Source organism: Rhincodon typus, chromosome 3 (assembly GCF_021869965.1).
Source record: "Rhincodon typus isolate 14 chromosome 3, sRhiTyp1.1, whole genome shotgun sequence".
In the NCBI taxonomy this organism is placed as follows: Eukaryota; Metazoa; Chordata; class Chondrichthyes; order Orectolobiformes; family Rhincodontidae; genus Rhincodon; species Rhincodon typus.
The window spans coordinates 2690258-2713685 of record NC_063334.1 but is presented as its reverse complement, the minus strand read 5'-3'; the positions used below and the strand labels follow the sequence as shown (position 1 = coordinate 2713685).

The 23428-nt window shown below is 37.8% G+C and overlaps 1 protein-coding gene across 8 annotated transcripts in view; it reads right to left on the bottom strand.

Annotated features, from left to right (window-relative positions):
- melk (maternal embryonic leucine zipper kinase) overlaps positions 1-23428 on the bottom strand; it is an 89531-nt gene that overhangs the window by 43171 nt on the left and 22932 nt on the right. For 4 of the 8 annotated variants that reach the window (XM_020512358.2, XM_048593318.1, XM_048593325.1 and 1 more), the window contains exons 2-10: positions 22551-22612; positions 21367-21443; positions 19849-19934; positions 19504-19620; positions 18485-18628; positions 11600-11668; positions 9340-9432; positions 6228-6326; positions 4451-4519 (exon numbers count right to left, since the gene is read on the bottom strand). In XM_020512358.2, the coding sequence (XP_020367947.1) occupies positions 4451-4519; positions 6228-6326; positions 9340-9432; positions 11600-11668; positions 18485-18628; positions 19504-19620; positions 19849-19934; positions 21367-21427 (738 nt within the window). In that variant the 5' untranslated portion in view covers positions 21428-21443; positions 22551-22612. The remainder of the gene's footprint in view (positions 1-4450; positions 4520-6227; positions 6327-9339; positions 9433-11599; positions 11669-18484; positions 18629-19503; positions 19621-19848; positions 19935-21366; positions 21444-22550; positions 22613-23428) is intronic. The other 4 variants (XM_048593313.1, XM_020512382.2, XM_048593306.1 and 1 more) reach the window with 1 other exon arrangement.

Below are 23428 nucleotides of genomic sequence, written 5' to 3'. Positions count from 1 at the left end.
TAAATTGATTAAATAAACAATTTAAATGTAGAAAGGGCTGAAGAATGAAAAGCACCTATCTACATTAAACATGGCATCAATAAATTATTCTTGTTTGAAAAGTTGTAACTTATTGTGCAGCTGTTGGAAATTTAGCAAATGTTCAATTGTCATGGTCAAGTTAATGTGTGACTGAATGGTGTCTACTGTTCAATCATACATTAGGTTCAAGCAGTTACCCCAAGGATCATCTTGTATATTTAGCATGACTACTGGAATGACCCCCAGAATGCTCAGGAAGGCAGGTGAGGAAATTGACGGTGCCTTGTATGAAATCTTTGTATCGTCTTTAGTCACAGGAGAGATCAGAGTACTGGAGAATAGCCAATGTTGTTTCTTTGTGTAAGGAAAGCAACAGAGATAATCTGGAAAATACAGGCTTGTAAACCTTATGTCAGTAGTAGGGAAATTATTGAAGACGACTCTTAGGGGCAGAATTTACTCATATTTGGAAAAATATGGACTTATTAGCAATAGGCAGCATGCTTTTACATGGGGATGGTCACGTCTCACAAACTTGATCGAGTTTTTTGAGGAAGTGGCAAAGATGATTGATGAGGACAGGGCAGGAGATGTTATCTATCCGGAATTTAGTACAGCCTTTGACAAAGTCCCCCATGGCAGGCTGATGCAGAAGGTGAAGTCACATGGGATCTATAGTGAGCTGGTAAGATGTGGAGGAGAATGTAGATGGCCTGATTAGTAAGTTTGCAGACAACACAAAGATTGTGGGAGCTGCGGATAGTGAGAAGGATTACTAGAGCATACAGCAGGATATAGATAAGCTGGACACTTAGGTGGAGAAATGGCAATGGAGTTTAATCTAAACATATGCAAGGTGATGTATTTTGGAAGATTGAATGCAGAAAGGAAATATACAATAAATGGCAGGACTGTTAGTAGCATCAACATACAGAGGGATCTAGGTGTACAGGTCCACAGTTCCCTAAATGTAACAACACAATTGGAGAAGGTGTTCAAGAGGACACACTATGCTTGCCTTCAGCGGTCAGGGTGTACAGTATAAAAATTGGCAAGCCTTGTTGCAGCTGTCTAGAACCTTAATTAGGCCACATTTGGAAAATCGTTTACAGTTCTAGTTGCTGCACAACAAGGATGATGTGGAGGCTTTGGAGAAGGTAGAGAAATAGTTCATCAGGATATTGCATGCTTTAGAGGGTATTAGCTATGAGGAGAGATTGAACAAATTTGGTTTGTTTTCAATTGAAAACTGTAGGATGAGGGGATGACGTGACAGAGTTTACCAAATTATGACAGCATGGATAGAATGGGTAAAAATGTCAATTACTAGAGGACATAGGTTTAAAGTAAAAAGGGGCATGTGTAAAGAAGAGGTAAGTTTTTTTTCTAAAAAGCACAAAGGATGGCAAGAGTCTGGAATGAACTGCCAGATCATGGGATACAATAGCAAACCTTTAAAGGGCATCTTGATAGATATATGAATAAGCAAGGAAGAGGGGGATATGCGCCACAAAGGCAAAAGGTTTTTGGTTTAGAAAGGCATCGTCAACAGTCTTGGTTGAAGGGCCTGTCCTTGTGCTGTACCGTTCTGTTGTAATTCAAGTGGACATGGCTGCAACGTTAATATCATAACGACGAGGGTTAAAGAATAACTCAACAGTCCTTACGTACAGAAGGTTTTGGCATTACTCAAGATTTCATTCAAGTTTTCTTTATTCATTCTCAGGAATGTGGACATTGCTGGCTGGGCCAGCATTTATTGCCCGTCCCTACGTGCCCTCGAGTAGCTGGCTTCTTAAACCAAAGAAGTTCATTTTATGTGAGTACACCCACAATGCCATTAGGGAACAAGTTTGCATTGGAATAACCCCCCCCCCCCCCCCCAAGGCAAATTAACTCTGAGGTGAGCCCTGAATTACTAGTAAATCTTTCATTTTTGGTGGGTTATTCAATCTCAGGACTATCGGAACTAAACCGATAGATGAACTGTGTTCATACTTAGCCAATCATTCATTCCCTCATCTAGACTGGGCACAGAATTCAACTCCGATGTCAACATTGCTGAAAATCAAGTAAATTGTCATAACTGTAAAAAAAAGGAAGATTATTGGAGTGTTCCAATCACCACAGCATACCAAATATAGTCCTGAGCTAACAGAAAATTCCAATTGACAATCTGAACCCTACATGTATTTTCAAGAGTGGTGTTTTCCCCGAGCTTCTTTTATGACTCAGTAAATATTGTAGACAAATAAGAATGCCAAACTTCTGATAAAAAGGTGTCGGTTTCTCCCTTTACAGATGCTGCAAGACCAGCTGAGTATTTCCAGCAGTTTTTTTTATGACAGATCATCAGTTTTTAGGACCAAACAGTGACCTTCCTAATATCGCAAATAAATTTGTTGTATTTTGATCTCTGAAGCATATTTTCCTCAACTATGGAAAAGGATCAATTCTCATTTAGCAACGCATTAACATCAAACTCATCAGATTAGCTTAATTTTTCTCAACTTCCAATTATGTATTTGATGCAGAAAATCAAGCCTGAGGAAAAGGATAGGAGACTTGCAATTTACTCCAGAGTTTGGCAGCGTCTTGCAAAAGAAATGTTTTGCTCTTTGTAAACTTTAGGATTTACGAACAGAAACAATCTTCCATCCCATCCCCAAGAAAAACAGTAAAGTCCCAAGCGGCTTGCCAGTTTCAAATAATGTAATTGAAACATTCAAAGATTCAACACTATCAGCACCAATTCAGTACATCTTTTGTCAAATGTTGGCTGAACTACAGGTAGACCTTCCTCATTGCAAGTAACATACTACTTTCCACATTTCTGCTACATGTCACTGATGGATTTGAAGAATGAGATTGATCCCTACGGAACTCAAAATAATGACGTATGATAAACACTGTGCCCAATAAAAGAAATCAACGATGGAAATGAAGTGTGTCGGGGTTCTGAAACCAAGTAGGCAAAATAAATTTTCTTAGCACTTGGTACCCTGCACCTTCAATCAAGCATTTTTGGCATTCGGGCCTGTGTGCAAATTTAAGCCATTAAAATGTACAATGTTTAGCAATCTCTCAGATACTGCTCATATAATAGAAACCTCCTTTCAGACGAGGTTGTTTAGGAAGTGAAAATCCTGATTAGGTGATTGTTCTCAGAAGAACAGATGGTTAACAGAACATTATTTTTAACATGGATGTAAAGAATACTACCTGACATGTACCAATGGAAAAAATAAAACAGATCAATAATTTATTGAGAGAATACCATGAACCCAAGGCATGATCAAATTATTTAATGCAAAGATCAAAGCGTGCTAAGAAAAAAACCTATGGATTATTTCATTAATGGCGAAAAGTAACTTCACTCTTTACTGAAATTGTTGAGGATTCAAAATTAGGAGATTAAAAAAAGTGGGAGCATCCTAAAGTTGAACTTAAATGCAATTCCTAAACAGAATATGCAACATCACACTCCTTAAAAATGTTTGGGTCTACAAGGCCAGGAGTTCAAAAATACTTTGACATATCTTAAGTGAAAGACACCAGATACAATGCATTTGATACCCATCTTTCCAGGATTGCATGTGGAACTTAAATTTCACATTGATGCACTTGTATTCAAAGCTTCCACGTGCTGTTCAGACCCAATGCACAATATGTGGTACCCTCTCAGTGACAATAATAATTGGGTAGTGTCCGTGCAAATAGGGTATTTGAAGAAAGGAGAAATCAAAATGTCACGTACAAATAAAGCAATTCAAATAGAGACTGACCTAATACTCTAAGGACTCCACCTGAGCAGGCAAAACACAATCCTACTGTCCAATTTCCAACACATTCACTGAAAAGAAAATGGATAATCTAATGCTAATTATTAGGTTTTATTGACAATTATAATTAGTTTAAAGTCAGGAATGTGGCAACATAGTTACTGACAGAATGACAAAAATTAAATTGTGTTGAAAAAAATCTTTAAAATGAAAAGCTGACCAACACTTTGAGTTTAGTAGTAAGCTCTCTTGAACCCACATTCTTTGCATTTAGAAATCCAACCTTATATTAAATAATCCTGCCTCAATTACTCCCTGGAGAAGAGAATTCAACAGAACAAAGACTATCCAAATGGGGGAAAGAAAAAAAATCCCCTCTTCCATTCAACTTACATACGTATACTTAAACGTGAAGTTCACAAATGATCTTCCATTGTACTTTTCTTAGAAAATACATCTTGTCATATGGTGCTGGGTGACACAGTAGTTATCATTGTCTGTAGCTACACCAACAAAAATACACAGCCAATAACTTTGTAAGTTGATCCATTTTTTGAATCTTAAGAGACAATGCTTTCGGACTTAATTTTTTAAAAATCAATTCCAAAATAATTGATTCAAAAGTAACTGATACAAGAGAATTCTACCTGCAACATTTGATTCAAAATGAGAACACTTGTAGGTGACAGCCATTTAGGTACATTGTATTTTCCTCTCTGTAAAAAATAAAGTTGAAATTCTTGCATTAGTGTCTCTCTCAAGAATTAGCAGCATCAAATGATAGTAAAAGTAAAAATCAACCAGTGATACTGTTCATACAGTTCTTCTCATTTTGTGCTTCACAAAATGTAATTACATTTGGTGCGTAAAATTAAAGCATGAGATCAGGGATTAAGTACTGGCATGGATAGAGAAAAGGCTGGCAAACAGGAAGTAAAGGAGTAGGAATAATGGGTCATTTACTGAGTGGCAGTCAGTGACCAACAGGGTACTGCAGGGATCAGTGTTTGGACCGCAGTGATTCACAATATATAATGATTGAGATAAGGGAACTAATTGTAATGTCTCAAAGTTTGCAGATGACACAAAGCTGGTTGGGAAGGCGAGTTGTGAGAAGACGCAAAGATGGCAAATTGAGTTAGTGAGCAAATGGATGGCAGATGAAGCATAATGCGGATAATGTAGTTACCCTCTTTGGTAGCAAAAACAGGAAGCCAGATTATCTGAATGACCATAAATTAAGAGATGGGAATATGCAACAAGACCTGGGTGTCCTCGTACATCAGCTGCTGAAATAAGGATGCAAGTGCAGCAAGCAGTCAAAGCAGCAAATGGTAAGTTGGCCTTCGGAGTGATAGGATTTGATTAGATGAGCTGGCTTGCTATAATTGTACAGGATCTTGGTGGGACGATACCTGGAGTATTGTGAGAAATGTTTGATCTCTTTATCGGAGGATGGACATTCTGGCTATGGAGGGAGTGCAATAAAAGGTTTACAAAACAGACTTGAGAGATGGCAGGACAAACGTAAGAGAGACTGGTGAGCAGGCTCAAAGGGCCGAATGGCCTATACTTGTTTCTATTTTCCATGTCTAATTATTTAGAAACATAGAAGCAAAGTCCATTTTGATGTGTAAATAAAAGATATCACTTTTGACACAGGAGAGTATTAGATCAATGGGAAATAGGATAGACGTGAAAATGTAATTAAAATTACTCAAAGGAAAATTGCAGAGTTGTAAATCAGGTCTGTTCCTGTCCATACTAAATGATCCTATCTAGCGAGGCTCCACATTACTTTCTGACAAAATTAAAATCAGAAAGAATGTGGCATAAGCACTGTGTTTGGCATATGCTGTCCTTTGAACACTATACACTGCAAATGAGAGAGCAACCCCGCTCAATGTACAAGATAAACATTCATAAGATGAGTTTGTGTCTTTTTAGCACACATTCAATTTAAAGGAAGGGAGGAAAGCTAACAAGATTCCTGAAAAGACTTCAGTGGCAACTCCATAATTTGACATTCCAAGGGAGCATTTCTTTAGAATGTCACATTCTGAAATCACTCATTCTACCCTAACTCTTAATTTTAAGATGAACACTTTTGCAAATTCTTGGGCCTTGACTAGGACGACATGATTTCTTGGTGGGATTCTGTCCCATGGTGTTGTACAGATCATTTACCATCATACATAAATTATCCGAGGTAATGGAAGTTCTAACAACATCCTTCTGCTTCATCAACTGAACTGTAAATTAAATGTAGATTGAACAGACCAACTTTACAAAAGCACCCTAAAAAACTTGGGTCTACTCCATTGGCCAAAATATAATACTATGGGCATATGAAATGAAGAGAGTGTTGACAAAAAGAACATATTTATGCAAATATATACAGATAGCACAAGAAAACATTCGTACCATGATTTTCTTATACAGAGTCATCACATTATCATCATCAAATGGGAGAAATCCACAGAGGAGTGCATACAAAAGAACCCCCATACTCCAGATATCTGCCTGTTAAAGAAAATCATAAATAAAGGTTAAAATTTATATTCTAAGGCTAAGGCAAAGGACTCAAGTAGCTACATCACGTTAAGAAATTTTCACAAGTATTTTAAGTGATAACCATAATATGGTGCAACTCCATTAGACCCCATCAAACACTTGCTCAACTCATGTAAAGTTATGTAACTTTTTTTGAAAATTCATTGTCAAGCCAAGTACATCAAGGAGCTAGTTGTGGAACTGTTAGACAAAACAAAACCCAAGTTCATCCAGTGTAGTTCTGATTGTTCTACAGTCAATTCTTTTAAAAAAAATACCCATTCATGGGACATGGGTATTGCTAGCATTTATTGCCCATTTCTATTTGCCCTTGAGAAGGTGGGCATTTTAAGACAGATGAGGAGCAGCATCTTCAGGAGGGTAGTGAATTTATGGAGTTCTTTACCAGTGAGCTATGAAGGCTGGATTTTGGATATATTCAAGGTTGAGACGGACAGATAATTTAATCAGCGAGGGAATCAAGGGTTATGGTGGAAAAAGGCAGGAAAGTGAGCTTGTGGATCAGATTAGCCATGATTACATTAAATGGTGCAGCAATGTATGAACCCGAGAGTGCATATTGTGCATTAACACCTAGACATTGATACAGACTACTTCATTATCTGAAGTATAAAAAAAAGGACTAAATATTGTGCAATTATTGGGGAACATTCTACTTCAAACTTTATGATGGAACAAAGGTTATTCATGAAGAAGCCAAAGATGGTTCAGCTAAGAATACTACTGAAGAACTCCTCCAATCACGTTCTAGGGCTAAGAAGTTTAGCCACTGATCAACCACCTTCTTTTTGTGCCAGGCAGGACTTCAACGAAAGGAAAGTTTCCATCAATGCTCCTTGGCAGCAATTTACCATGGCTTCTTGAAGGTACACTTGGCCAAATTCTGTCCTGATAAGAAGGGCAGTCATTCTGCCCTCACCTCTGGAATTCAACTCTTGTCCATGTTTGGACCAAAGCTGCAATGTCATTTGGAGCCAGCTAACTGTAGCAGAACCTAACTGAGCATTGGTGAATAGGTTTTTGCTGACTAAGTGCTGCTGAGCTGTACTGTCAATAACATCATTTTGCTGATGATTGAATTATTTGATGGGCAATAAATGCCCAGATCAGATTTGTCTTTGCTATTGTGGATAGGATATACCTGGGCAATTTTCTACATTATTTGGGGGGATGGTAATGATGCAACTATATCGGAGCAGCTTGTGTGGGGGATCCCTAGCTCTGGAGCACAAGTCTTCAATAGTACAGCAGGAGCATTGTCAGGGCCCATAACCATTGTTGTGTCCCATATACTCAGCCATTAGATATCACACCAAGTGAGGTTGTGAGATCCTCAAGAGCATTCAGAAGAAATTTATTAAAAGGGTTCTAGTGATGAGTTTGGAAACACTGGGGCTATTTATCTTGAAGTAAGCCAAATTTGACGGGGTTGTACAAGTTGAGTGATGAATTTGAAGGGCTACAGAGTTAAGGTTGGAGAATGGGACTAGGTGGGTAGCTCTTTCAGGAGCCAGTACAAATGCGATGGGCTGAATGGCCTCTGTCCGTACTGTAAAATTCTATGATTCTTGAAGACCATTACAGGTTTAGTCAAAGAGAAACTGTTACCATTAGCTGACAATACAGGGACTGGGGGACCTAGATTTAACAGTTTGTGTAAAAGAAGCAGAGGGATTTTGAGGAAGAACTTTTTCTTCAGAAAACTGAGCAAGTGGTTTTGACCTGGAACTCGTTGCCTAAGAGTGTCGGCAGCAAAGGCAATCAATGCTTTCCAAAGGAAATTGTATTTGTATTAGGACTAACTGGATTGTTCTACAGATGGCTGACACAGACTTGATAGGGCAGATGGCTATAATGACTCTATGAATTGAAATCCCTTAAGCCTGGCATGTGAGAAGCTAGGGACTTCAAGAGGAGGCCAAGATGAATCATTCACTTGGCACTTCTGGCTAAGGCCAATTGCAATTACTTCAGCCTCATCTTTTGCACTGGTGTGCTGAGTTCCTCCCTCATGACTGTGAAGCCTCCAGCTCCTATTACTTAAATTGTTCACATTTATTACAGGATGCAGTAAAATTATGTTTGAAGTTTGAGAATCTGTCAGATTGGAGGTCTTAATAAAATTAAAAGGCACACGATTCCATGTCTAGGAAGTTAGTTAAAGGACAGAAGAGATGTATACTTAACTGTTGCAGGCTAGAGAGATCTAAACAACGCTATTTGCCAGTACGAATGTTGGAACCCTTGTTAATTATCTAAACTTAGGTACATAATATAATCAAAATTTGACAAGGACACAAAAATAAGAGTTTGGTGAACTGTGAAGACTATCTCGCTTCATTGCAAAGAAAAGTTACAAGAAGATCAAGAGGTTTTTGAAATTGAGAGCTTTTGATAAACAAAATAAGGAAAATCTGTTTCCAACGATCTCTGAATTACTAATCACTGAACATAATCAAAAACAATGCAAAGAAGGGGTAGAAACATTTCATCATTGTGCAGAATTTAAAACCCACGTGGTTCATTAATATCCTTTAGCAAAGAATCTGCAATGTAGTTGACTCTAAATTGCCCTCTGGGAAATTACGGATGGGCAATAAATTCTGACCTAGCCATCAATACCCAATACTCACATCCCATGAACAAATTCAAAATCTTTAGCTTTCACTTCTTATGGGAAAGGGAGTGGAACTGAAGCAGTCTTTCATGGCAAGGGAGCAATGAGACAAATGGATTACTTCTAATTCAGCTCAAATATGAATAAATAGCACCCAAACACTGGACTAGCAGAGTCAGTTAGGACACCAGCTTATATCCCACATTTCAAGAATCCCAAAGGAGTAACCACACACTCAATTTCTCGAGTAGGACCAGACTGAGGAAGTAATCTGCTTAAGAAAGTCCTTAATTTGATATTTGCAACAGTTTAATTACTACTTACTATTCAAAGAAAATACCTCACCTCAGAGCCAATGTAAGTTTTCCCTTGGATAAGTTCAGGTGCGGCATAAGCAGGACTACCACAGCATGTTTTTAAAGGGTAATCTAAACCACCCTGCAATACATAAAATTGAAACTGACATAGGTCTACATACACCAGATGGAAACCAACAGTTCACTTAATTGGAGAACTTAATTCCAACAATGTTCAGTTACTTAGCTAATTATATACTCTTGCAATTCTCTTCTAAACTCATTAATATTAAAGAGAGTACACTGGTCATTTTTGCAGACCTTACTTCGTATTTACTCTGGTTACTTTACCCAAACTCTATGGTCCAGTAACAGTAGCTGGATAATAATCAGCAGTGCAAAATTCTAGTTGATAATTCCCCTCTATATTCTTCAAATGCCAAGATCAGTGCATTTTATTTTTAAAATAGCTATAAGAGTAACACAGCACTTTCAAATTTTTATCAGATACGGAATAACGTGCCACGTTTGCAGACAACCATAGAGGCAGCCACCTTGATCGAATTAAATCAGGAATCTGAAGACTGAAATTTCAAATACATTTTTTGGTTGTGTTGAAGGGTTAAATTGTAATCAATCAAATCAGCTTGAGTGGCAAACAGTGGAGCAAAGACAGTAGAATGATATCACACAGGGACATTGTACCCAATTACCTCAATTCCCTCTCACCATCACCAAATACTGAAATCCTATTAGGTTAACCTTAAGGCAAACTATAAAAGCTCTCCTGTCACTGTAGGAGGCGGCCTAGGTTCAAGCATCACGCACCCCAGGATAACTCAAAAATACGTTTTTCAAAAATGCTGCCAGACATCTCAGTACCTTGACGTACCAATAGAGCATCTTTTTGTTAAGCCCATATTAATACATTTCAGTTGAAAGAGGGCTTAGGATCTTGAGACTATTTACCAAGACAAATTTCTTTAAAAAGAGAATTTATATAGCAACTTCAGGAAACATTTATTTCCAAAAGTAAGCACTTGTTATAGAGGTAAATACAACATAAAATTATGAACAATGTCCCACAAATAAGACCGGTTAATTGTTTTTCTACCACATTGTTTGAAAGAGTATCGGTGGGGAGGCTATTGGGAGAACTTATATTGGCATTTTTGAAGAAATATATGTTTTTTGTCACTGGAACAGAAAGTCTCACCTAAAAGGCAGCACTCCCCAGCAATGCAGTATTCCTTCAGTATCACATTGCAATGCAAGATCCAATTGAACCCATTTAACTTCAGAGGTGGTGCTTTTTAAAAATACATTTTTCATGATATCAAGAGTTATTAGCTTAAAAGGATTATGGATTTTTGGCAGATTATTACTGCTGATAACCCTGGGTTGCATTTGAAATGTCAGGGAGGTTAGAAGACCACAGCACAAAATCAACTATTTGCATAAAGGAACTTACAGGGTGCTGGTTGGGAATAATCTTGGGGATGAGATTTGAAAGCGGGGCCATCTACCACTTCAGCTGGCCTTAAAAAAAAATCTTAGAGGAGTTGGGGATTTCTCCCTATACTCTGCCTAATGCTTACTCTTTAACCAGTACCAAATACAAGTAATCTGCTTATTAATTTATAGCTGGTACAGGACATGGCTGTGTGCAAATTGCCTCTCACCAATTCCATATTACAACAGTAACACTTTGAAAAGTATATAATTGGCTACAAAGTACTTTGTGATATCTAGGTTGTGAAAGCCTTATGTTAATAAAATAAAATAACTTGCAACAGCAAAGCAGGGAGATTAATGAATAAACTAGCAGGATTAATGGTGTGTTAAAAAAAAAATACTATGTTGAATTCTGTCAAGGGTACAATATTTTAGACTTTTTCTACAACCAAAGTTGATTCAATGGCCAAGAAAGAAATAAAAACTTTCCAGCCAGAAATCTTTATTGGTGTGAACACTAGCAGTGTTGGCCTTCAACGTACTTCATCCACACCCACCATGGGTCACAATATCTGCAAAAAACATATGGATAACAAACTTTTCGAAGTACAAAAGAATTTAATTGCCTTTAAGCTTAAGGTTGGTCACCAGGTTGTGTACACACGTCATCGGCGCCGCACAGATAGCATCAGCATTGAAAATGCATAAGCCTTTAATGAACAAACTATAAATGCTCCCAGTTGAATTGTTTGTTCTGGGGTATTAACTGTTGCCACAATTTTGTATTTAACATAGACCAGCTTCACAAAATTATGTGTATAACTAACTTTTTTTGCAGTGACAGCTGCACTTACCTTTGGTTTTGCACATAGACCAAAATCAATTAGCTTTATGTTATGGTCTTCATCTATCAGTAGATTTTCCTATAGGGAAAAAAGTTACATTACTTATTATGAACACAGAAGCTGAAATGCTGTCATTGCCACCATGATTAATAACTACTGGAAAATCATGAGCCCTAGGAGAGGCCAGAAAATACCTCTCAAACCCCAAGAGAAACTTATGAACCAGAATGCAAGTCAATCATTGCAGCTCCAAAAGGCAAATCCCATCTTATTAAACCTGCTCAGCAAGTTGATACATTTTATTACATAACTTTCATTCAGGGGCCACATATTACTCTGCAAATGTGCTGCGGCTCAGTAACAATACTGGGAACCCAGAGGCTGTGAATGCAAACAAGAAACAAAACAAGCCATACTCCGGTTGCTAGAGATCATAATTATTTATCCTGGGAATTAAGAAAATGATAAAATTACAAGTAAAAATATTAAAAATCTTATCTGCTTCGTTCTTAGAAGCAAATTTCCTAGCACAGTTCATAAATGATAATTCACTATAATTTTCCACTATTTCATAGTTGCACTGTTAAAGTTTACCAAATAAATTCACTTGAATTTGTTCATGAAATTGTTTTGTTTCATATACAAGCTTACAGTTGCCAACTACTTTCCACTGAAAGTCATACTCGTTCTACTAGAGGCACATTAAGATGTTTGAAGCTCAACCAATCTGGTTAATGCATTAAATAAAAGGTAACAAAGTGCATTATATAAAAAATGTTCAACAAGACAACCCTTTAAAACTCAGAATTAATGCACTTCAAGAGTAGTCTAAATACATTTCACCTATACCATACCATTTAGAAATTATGATATCAAAGAGAACGCAATTTTTGTTTCTCTTCTATATCTTTCAGTAAGTAAAATAATTCCAATTGAAATTCTGCAATGAACATTATTTTCTTTTCTTGTTCATGAAGTTCTAGTTGTTTGAGTAAGCAGTGTGCTCAATTAACTTAAACTTGGACTTGTCTATTTGGCATCAATTGACCAGCATGTGCAGGATATTACTTAGCTCCCTATTCCAGTATTAGCTATTGCAAATTGCATGCTTTTTTCACTGTTTCCTCATGCTTTTGGGAGATGGAAAATACCAAGCAGATTAAAATACTAAATTTATTGAGATTAAATAACACACGGATTATGACTGAGAAATAAACACAGCCAAGTTTAAAATGTCCCTTTTCAGAACATAGTCCATAAGCAGAGTTTGGGAGTGGGACATCAAGTTGAAATTAACTGCAAGATGTCTTTCACATATTCCTCTCAGGTTTGTTGCCCCAAGGACAGACATGTTATTGGACTAGTTGCCAAGTGGGTATAAAATAAAACAAAGAGCAGGTTCAAGGAGGAAAGGAGATTGCAGTACTTATGGAAATGTGAGTAGACCAATGGGAAAGTTATTGGCCAGGTTGCGTATGGAAAATTATGGAAAAATATTTAGGGCAGCAATAATATCAGAACATAAAAGAGTACAGCCCGTGTAAGTTGGTGGGCGATCATCTGTTTTGTTGTCTTTTCCTCAGCCCCCACCCCCACACTATTCCCATACCCCTTGACATCAGTAGTATTTAGAAATCTATCATTCTCTACCTTAAATACAATGGCAGAATTTCCCCAACGTCTGGGGTAAAGTATTGCAAATATTCACAACCCTTTGAGTAAAAAGAACTTTTCGTCTGAAATGATACTCCTGCATTTTTAAAATCGTTCCCAGGCAGGGGAACTCTCTTATCTGCATCTATCCTGGCTATCCCTTTTATTTTCTAAGTTTTAATGAGATCATTTCTCCTTATTTGAAACAGTAGAGGATACAGGCCCAGTTTGTCCAATCGCTCTTCATAGGACAGTCCTGCCAGCTTGGAACAAATCTAGTGAACCTTGTTATAATTCCTCTATGAACACAAGAACACAAGAACTAGGAGCAGTAGTAGGCCGTCTGGCCCTTCGAGCCTGTTCCACCATTCAATAAGATCATGGCTGATCCTTTCGTGGACTCAGATCCACTTACCCGCGTTCTCACCGTATCCCTTAATTCCTTTATTGTTCAAAAAAAATCTACCTTTTTTTTAAAAAGCGTTTACTGAAGTAGCGTCAACTACTTCACTGGGCAAGGAATTCCATAGATTAACAACCCTCTGGGTGAAGAAATTCCTTCTCAGTTCAGTCCTAAATCTGCTCCCTCTAATCCTGAGGCTATGCCCTCTTGTCCTAGCTTCACCTGCCAGTGGAAACATCCTCTCTACTTCTATCTTATCTATTCCCTTCATAATTTTATATGTTTCTATAAGATCCCCCCTCAATCTTCTGAATTCCAATGAATATAATCCCAATCTACTCAGTCTCTCCTCATAAGCCAACCCCCTCAACTCCGGAATCAACCTAGTGGACCTCCTTTGCACCCCCTCCAGTGCCAGTACATCCTTTCTCAAGTAAGGAGACCAAAACTGCACACAGTACTCTAGGTGTGGCCTCACCAGCACCTTGTACAGCTGCAACATAACCTCTCTGCTTTTTATTTCAATCCCTTTAGCAATGAAGGACAAAATTCCATTTGCCTTCCTAACTACTTGTTGTACCTACAGACCTACCTTCTGTGGTTCATGCACAAGGACACCCAGGTCCCTCTGCATAGCAGCATGCTGCAACCTTTTACCATTCAAGTAATAATCCTTTTTACTATTACTCCTACCAAAATGTATGACTTCACATTTATTTACATTGTATTCCATCTGCCAGACCTTTGCCCACTCACTCAATGTATCTATGGTAATTAATATACTTTCAAAACAGCAGACAGCAATCCAAAATGGGGTCAGGTCAAGGTTCTATACAATTGAAGGACGACTTTGCCAGTCCTGTACTCAAATCATCTTGCAATAAATGCTAATATTCTATTTGGCTTCTTAATTGCCTGCTGCATCCTCATGTATTTTTCAGGTGACTTATTGAGGACACCTAGGCTCCTTTGTACATCTATACTTTCCAATTTCCTACAATTTAAGAAATATTCTACACAGCTGTTACTCTTACCAAAAGTGAATTAACCTAATTTTTGCACATTATACTCTATCTTTCCACTCACCAAATCAGTCTAAATTTTCAAGATACTTTGCATCTTCCTCACAGCTTACGTTCCCACCTAACTTTGTGTCAGCCTTGGAAATATTACATTTAGTCTATACATCCAAATTATTCCAATACCTCACTAGTCACAGCTTGCTAATGCATCAACAATCCATTTATTTCCACTGTTTACTTTCAGTTAGTCAAACCTTAATCCTCTCTCATCCCATGTGCTTTAATTGTAATAATCAATCACCTGTGGGGGAATTTATCAAAAACCTTCTGAAAATACAAAAATTCTATGTCCACTGATACCCCTTATCAAATATTTCGGGAAATATCCTCAATTTCCAGTAGATCCATCAAACTGGATTTCCCATTCACAAATCAGTGCTTACTACACCCAATTCAGATCTTTATTATCTCTATTATCCAATTTTCATCACATCTTTAAAAACACATTCAACTATTTTCCCTACTTTTGATGCAAGGCTAACAGGTCTGTAGTTCCTAAATTTCCACCTCCCTCCCCTTCTAGAAACTGGGGTGACATTTGTCTCCAATTTGGAGGAGCAATTCCAGGATCGGAGACTTCCAAAATGATCAGCAATAAATCCATTATCTTTGTAGCTACCTCTGTTAACAGCCTGGAATGTAGAATATCAGTTCTTGAGGACTTCTCAACCTTCAGTTCTATTAATTTCTCCAACACTTTACTAGTACTAATTTCCTTCAATTCCTTATTCTCCTCAGTCGTTGGGATTTCTAATTCACAGAACTTCCCTGCATCTTCGTCAGTGAAGATAGACAATGCAATCAATTTCTCTGTCATTTCTCTATTTCCTATTATACATTCTCTTCATTCCACTGTAATGGACCTACAATTATTTACTTCACATGTGGAAGCTTTTAAAGTCCATGTTTAAGATTTTGCTAGTTTACATTTATATCCTAGTCTCTAAAAGACTATTTGTTGTCTATGTTGTGTCATACTTTTTAATGTATCATCCAAATCTACCTCAACCAATTTGCTCTTCATATCAATTTCCTTTCACTTAAACTTAACACACTGGCTTCAGATTGAGCTACCTCCCTTCCAAAATTCTATTATAAATGGTTACTCATCCCTAAAAGGGATCTTACAACAAGATTAAAATTAGCTCTTTTTCTTTACATGGTACCAGAACCAAAATAGCCCATTCTATGGTTGGTTGCTCAACCTGTTATTATTTACACTATATATCAATGACTTGGATAAAGAAAGTGAATCGACAATCCTTCAGATTTGAGAAGGATAAAAATGGGAAGGCAGATGATGAACAGTCTACACATATAGAGATATAGATAGGCCAAGTGAGTAGGCTAAAACTTGGCAGACGGAATAGATTATGGGAAAACCTGAGATTATGCACTTGGGGAGGAAGAATGGAGGAGCTGAATATTATTTAAGTAGAGACAGACTACTGAAAGCTGTAGCACAGAGGGATTTGGGAGTCTTTGTGCATAAATCACGAAAAGCTTGCATACAATTTCAACAGTTAATAAGGAGGGAATAAGGAAGAATGTTGGCCCTTATTTCAAAGAGAATGGAAAATAAAAACAGGTAAAGTCTTACTAAAACCCTACAAGGCACTACTTAGACAACAGAATATTGCGAACATTCCAGAGAAGGTTCACTAACTTTACCTCAGGTATGGAGGGATTTTCTTTTAAGGAAAGGATAAGTAGGTTATATTTGTATTCTTTGGAGCTTAGAAGAATGAAAGGTAACCTTGTTGAAACATACAAGATTCTCAGGGGACATGACAGGAAAGATGTGGAAAGGTTCTTTCTTTCCCCCTTGTGGAAGTATTGAAGTGGCACGGTGGCTCAGTGATAAGCACTGCTGCCTCACAGCGCCATGGACCCAGGTTTGATTCCACCCTCGGGCGAGTTTGCACATTCTCCGCGTCACTCTGTGGGTTTCCTCTGGGTGCTCCAGTTTCCTCCCATAGTCCAAAGATGTGCAGGTTAAATGGATTGGCCATGCTAAATTACCCCGTAGTGTTCAGGGATGTGTAGATTAGTTGGGTTATGGAGGGGGGATGTGTCTGGGTGGGATGCTCCGAGGGTTGGTGTGGACTTTGTTGGGCCGAAGGGCCTGTTTCTACACTGTAGGGATTCTATGATCAATGAAGGCAAGAGGGCATAATCGCAGAATAAGGGTCACCATTCATTTAAAACAGATGGAGGAATTTATTCTCTGATGAATCTGTGAAATTCCTTTCCAGAAAGCTGTGGAGCTGGGTTGAGATAGGCAAATTTTAAACCAGCAATGGAATGAAGGGAATGAGGATTATCAGATCAGCCACGATCTCATTGAAAAGCAGAGGAGACTCAATGGGTCAATTGGCTTACTTCTGCTCCTATGAATTATGGTTTTATACTGTTCGAGAAAACCATCCCTACCACACATCAGCAACTCATCATTGGAACTTAGCATTAGTACACAAATTTACCTGGGATATATGTAGATTGAAGATCAACCATGATTACAGTATCTACCCTATACATTTGCTTGTTTATTCTGATTAATACCATCTTATCCACTACCATTTAGTTTCCCATGAGGAACTCTCAGTGTTTGCTGGCCCTTGTTTTTTCTCACTCGTCCCCCTCCCAACAGATTCCCTATAATGTTCTTCTGATCTGAGATTCTCCCTTACTAACATATTAATGTGCCTTTAAATCATCTACCTTGTTGTGAATACTTCATGCATTCAGGTAAAAGTGCCCTTAATAACGTCAAAAGGGCAAAGTTCTGCATTCTAAACTTTGTTGATGCTCACACAAAAATAAAAATTGCTGGGAGGAACTTAGCAGGTCTGGCAGCGCTTGTGGAGAGAAAGCAGAGTTAAATATTTCAGGTCTGAAGGAGGGTCACCGGACCCGAAATGTTGAGGAGCAGGGTACTTTAGATTCCCGAGACACTGTGACAAGCTGAAGCAACAAAATGCAAGCTGAACAGAAGCATTATGCAACTGATAGAGCAAAGTGATTCCACAACCAATGGTTTTCAGATCTGGGCTTGGTAAGCATTTATTGCACATCTCTAATTGGCTTCTTGGGCAATTAAAAGTTAACCACACTGCTGTGGGTCTGGAGTCACATGAACACCAGACCAAGGTGACAGATTTCCTTCCTTGAAGGAAATTAGTGAAACAGTTGGGTTTTCATGGCAATTAACCGTGACTACCTGGTCGCCATTTTAGCTTTTAATTCCAGATCTTACTTAATTCATACTTCAGCACTTGCCATGGTGGGATTCAAACCCATGTCTGCTGAACATTAGTCTAGGCTCTGGATCACTATTCTATTAACCTTACAAGGTGGTGGTGTAATGGTAATTCTGCTGGCACAGATGCCCAGTGTCCTGAGTTCCAATGTCAATGGTGACAAATTGACTTAAATAAATAAATCTCAATTCATGAGCAGATCGCAGATAAAATATCCAAAAAAAGCTATGGGATTGATGTTAAATTCCATTGGTGCACAACTGACTTTTGTGGGAGGATGTCTCCCATTACTAGCCTGACCTACATGCAACTCCAGTTATATAATAGTTGGTTGACTTTAACATCCTCTGACATTTAGGAGGCCTGTGAACCGTGGGGAATTAATGCAGTCTGTCCTGCACTTTTTTAAAAAACCTGACAAAACATTAACTTCACTCACTTCAAAAATCAGGTACATAGCTAAAGTACGAATAGTTCCTTTTCTGGTAATACATACCGGTTTTAGATCACGATGAGCATAGCCCTGACTATGAACATAAGCCACTGCTGATACAATCTGACGGAAAAAGATTCGAGCTTCTTCTTCTGATAATCGGTCTTTTGCAATAATATAGTCAAACAGCTCTCCACCAGGGCAGTACTGAAATAAAAATTTATATGCAAAACTTAAAATTTGATTTTAAAAAAGTTTACAGAGATGAAACTTAAATGCCCTCAAATCATACATATGGATTCCACCTCTAATTTGTTTCATATTAATTTCTTCAAAATTGGACTTAATACAGGTGATGGAACAATAATTTACATTCGTGGAATGTCTTTAACTTTGTGTACATCCCAAGTACGTACAAAGTCATACAAAGAGATATTTTGCTGGTAAACAAAAATTCAAAGGCTGGCTCTAAAACAGCATCTTAAAAGGTTGCTTAAAAGAAGCTGGCAAGCTCAAGCAGGAAATTTCGGAGCCTAGGGCCCAGGTGGACGTAACTGCAGCTGTGAATTTTTGAACCAATTAAAATTGTTGACGTGAAAGGAGAAGCAGAGATCTCGAAGGTTACGGGGCTGGAGGAGGTTACAGAGACAGGAAGAGATAAGAGTATGCAGCAATTTATAAAATTGTAGCTTTGCCAGATTGATAATCAGAAATGACAGTATAGGTGAATACGATTTGGTGCAGGTCACCTCAGTAAAATTTCTGCCCCTAATTTCCATTCATGATTTTAGGGTCCATTTGCACACCAGTTACTGATCAGACACCAATAGCTGGAAGCTCAATTTGTAACTATTATCTTGCTGAAACACAAGTATAAAGATTTTTTCATTCTATATTTTAATTAAAAGTATTAAATAATTACTTTGGTTGAAAAGCGAAGGGGCAAAAACAAAGGCCTAGACAAAATACTGCACATCTTGGATTAGAATAAAAGTTCACCTTTCATGTCCTTGTTAAAAAGTTCAAAAAGTTTATTTCACAATTTCAAGCAGACAAAAATATAAATAAATTTAGCCAGTTACTTCCAGGATGATGAATATTTTCTGTGCTGTTTCTATAACATGGTACAAACGACAAACATGTTGGTGACTCAAATTCTTCATTGCTTCAATTTCTGTTTGAACGCGAGGCAAGTCTTCCTACCAAAAGACGAGTATACACATCAGTAGAATACTTGTTTAAATTGCCCACAGTTTGACAGTTTGAAAAGCCTTTCTTAACTAAGATCAGGGTTTAAATAGAAATGAACAGGCAGTGTCAACTTAAGCTCTTAATGATACTTTAAAATCTGTCATTACTAATCAAAATCTCAATAAAGGAGTCAACTGATTCAGCTTATATCATCTACTATTTCTCCAGGAACTTACCCCAAGTAATTCTTTGTCCATGATCTTTATGGCAACTTTTTCCCTCGTCAATATGTGGCGAGCTAGTTTTACTTTAGCAAACCCCCCTGTAGGGGAAAAAGAAAACTCATGCCATTTACTTGATATTTCACCAAGGGCCAGCAAGCTTTACTTCAAAGTTGATCTTCAATCCATGACTTTCTAAGCATACACAAACTATCCCCTAGGTAATTTAGCTTTTCCAGGATATTTCAAAATATACCTGTAAAGCTCAAGTGACACACATTTGGTTAAAAAAAAAAATGGAATTTTTCATGTTAAACAAAATTGAGGGTAGGAATAATAGAACCAAAAATGGGGTGTGTGAAATGATGGGTTATAGTTCAGATCAGCAGCTCAAGTGAGAAGATCCAATTATCAGAAGAAAGCAAGTAGCAGTAATGCCACTGGCTGGATTTATTGGTGATCAGTTGGGAAAGGAGAGTTACTGCAGAAAGATAGAAGAAAAATCTTCTGCAGTGTTACAGTAGTAGTAAATATGGATTATTGAATTTTAACTTCCAATTTCTGATCATTATACTTGAGATCTTAATGGACGATTTTTAAGAAGCATGAGTGTTAACCTAAAGTGGAAGTGTGATCATCTGATGTGAAACCAGTAAGATTTCCAAACCCATCTGCATTAAAAAGGTGAACTCCAAACCAAATATTTAGATGGGATCATACTGCAAATAAACAATGAAAGAGAGCAAGTCCCGTAAAAATATTTAAGAAAATGTTAGAATTGTATGACAATTGGGAGATACCTCAGTAACTGGCAAAATTAATTAAAATCAAGCCAGTTACAAAAATAGATTACACCTAAAAAGCTCCAAGATTGAGGACACTGTATTCAGCCATAGGACAAAGATCTTTGAGAGCTGAATTTTCAGTGCCAATCCAATTGTGGTCGCCTAAAGTACATGTGCAAAGTCATCAGCACTGGATTGAGAAGCAATCAGGAAGTTTGGCATCATGATTGTACTGTACAACGTGGTATCCGGAGAATGGACGCTGCTGTTAAATCAGAAAGTCAGTGAGTGAGATTCCAATGGGAAGCTAATTAATAATAAGATGTGAATAGAATCAGTACTACTGTTCTGTTTATCTCTGATCACGATTAATAACGATATGAAGACTCATTTAAAGGCTGAAATCCAAGCTGTCAGCTTTGGGAAAAAGTTATACTGTCAGTTTCACTAATAATTGCTCGAAAGTAAATTGACTCGAAAACGATCGACTTTTATTTTAAAAAAAGAAGAAAAATTGCGCTGTCAGAAATTCTGGTTACTCGAAAACTCTGGTTGGTGTAGTGCCAGATAACACGTTATACCACATTTGCTTTTATGAGTGTCTTGGGCATATATTTGTCAAAACTTAAATCAAAACCCCTCATGCCAAGAACACACCAGTGTCACCTGTGGTCCGATAAGTAAAACACATCGCTTTAAACCACATATGTGCATCATTGCACTGGTAATTGTGCATGGAAATGCATACCTGTACCAATGGTTTCCTGTAATTCATAGTGTTTAAGCAGCTCTTCATAATCAATGGCCATAGTCAACAATCAGCACCTGCAATATTAAGGATACATTAGAATAGTTCCACGCTATAGAAGTTCTACTTCTTCTCAAATCTATCTAATAAACAAAAAACTACAGAAAAATGGACAAAATTCTTCCAGAAATATTAAACAGTTCCTGAAATAAACAGTTAAAAATGCTAAGCTTTCAGTTGATAATAAAGCCAGATCTGCTGTTGAGCTGATTTGTACTAACAGTAAGGTATCCTCCAAATAATAAACATGACAGGTCGAGATTTTACTGCGCAGACTGAGATCTTTCAGGCTCTATGCCTGCGCTGTCTCTTCAAAAAGAAATGTTTCATTAGTCTGACTCTCAGCTTTTTCACCACAGCTCTGCAATTACTTAAAGTTAATTAAATTGGTTTTTACCACCCGTTCAACCAGTGCTTCCAAATAACAACTCCCCACAAAAGAAAATCTCATCTCCCCTCTGGCTCTTTTGCCAATTATTTCAAATGTGTATTATCTCACCATAGGCCAGGATCAGAATATCAGGCAGCTCTAAAGCAACTATGGTTAATATGCTAACTGGAAGCTGTTTTCCCAGAATCTAAACCATGGAGAACTTTGTTAGCTTGTCTGGATTTCTGGTGAATACTTCTCCTGATCAGGATCAGGATACTGACTGTTCAAGACACATCTCAGGTAGCATTTCTATACACAAAGGGCAGTAGAGATTTGAAACTCTCTTCCAAAAATAATAACTGATCTAGTATCAACTGTCAATGTAAATCTGAGAGAGATGTGGCCAATGGTAGGTGTATGGAATTAGGCCACAAATCAACCATGGTCTCATTGAACAGCTGAAGAGGCTAAGGGGGCTGAATGTTCTACTCAAGTTCCTATGTTACAAATACTGTGACAGGGTGGAAACTGAACATTGTTCATCCATGGGAAAAAATGGGCAATGTTGGAGGACAAGAATACTGAGCAGTTAGAATTCTTCTACCGCATTGGGTTGCTTTACTTGATTTAGACTACAATCCTCTCTTCAGACCCCTACCATCACTTGGCTGATTACGTTGTAGGTTTGTAAACATATGGAGTGATGGACAAGTGGGACGCTGTATTCAAAAAACAGGCAGAATTTGATTACCTCAAATTTATGAAGTCAAGAGATGTGGGAAACCAGCCAGAGGAATATGCAAATTATCAAGTCTAAAAGAAAAACGACAAAAGCATGAACATGGGCAGCAGTAGATGAGCTGGGGCAGAAGAAGTTAGGAGATTGAATGGTGGTGGAAATAGGCAATCTTAATGATGCTGTCGGTATGACAATATAAATTCATCTTGGGGTCAAATATGACACCATGGTTCCAAGCCAACTTTTCAATTTCAAGGCAGAAACATGAAATTAGTAGCTAGGGAATGGAGTTTGTAGCAGCAACTAAAGTTCAATGTTAGAAATATTTAATTAGAGCAAATTTCTGCTCATCGGTCAAGATGTCTGTTTACACCAGTAGAGATGGCAGTAGTCAGCTAATTGAAACTTCTGAAACCTAACGCTCTGTTAGATGAATGATATCAAACGAGTAGATTGTAGGTAAGAAATGTGGTCAAGGATAGTTCCTTGAAAAACCCCTGTAATGATGATGCAAGAGTAAGATGAAGTTCAAGGTTTTTGAGAAGATTTGTAGTTCGGGTTATTGTTGACTTGCTCATTGAGCTGGTAAGTTTGTTCACAAATGTTTCGCCACCATGCTACGTAACATCAGTGAGCCTCTGGTAATGCATCGGTGTTCTGTCCAGCAAATTACTTGATCTACGCAACTACAATAGCAATCACCCCAGCCAAGGAAGAACACCTAAACAGCATCTTTAGGAAGAACGGTTACCCGAAAAGCACAGTCCGCTGATACATACACAATAGGAAGACACAACACGTCCAGAGACAGAGATAGTAGGAACTGCAGATGCTGGAGAATCTGAGATAACAAGGTGTAGAGCTGGATGAACACAGCAGGCCAAGCAGCA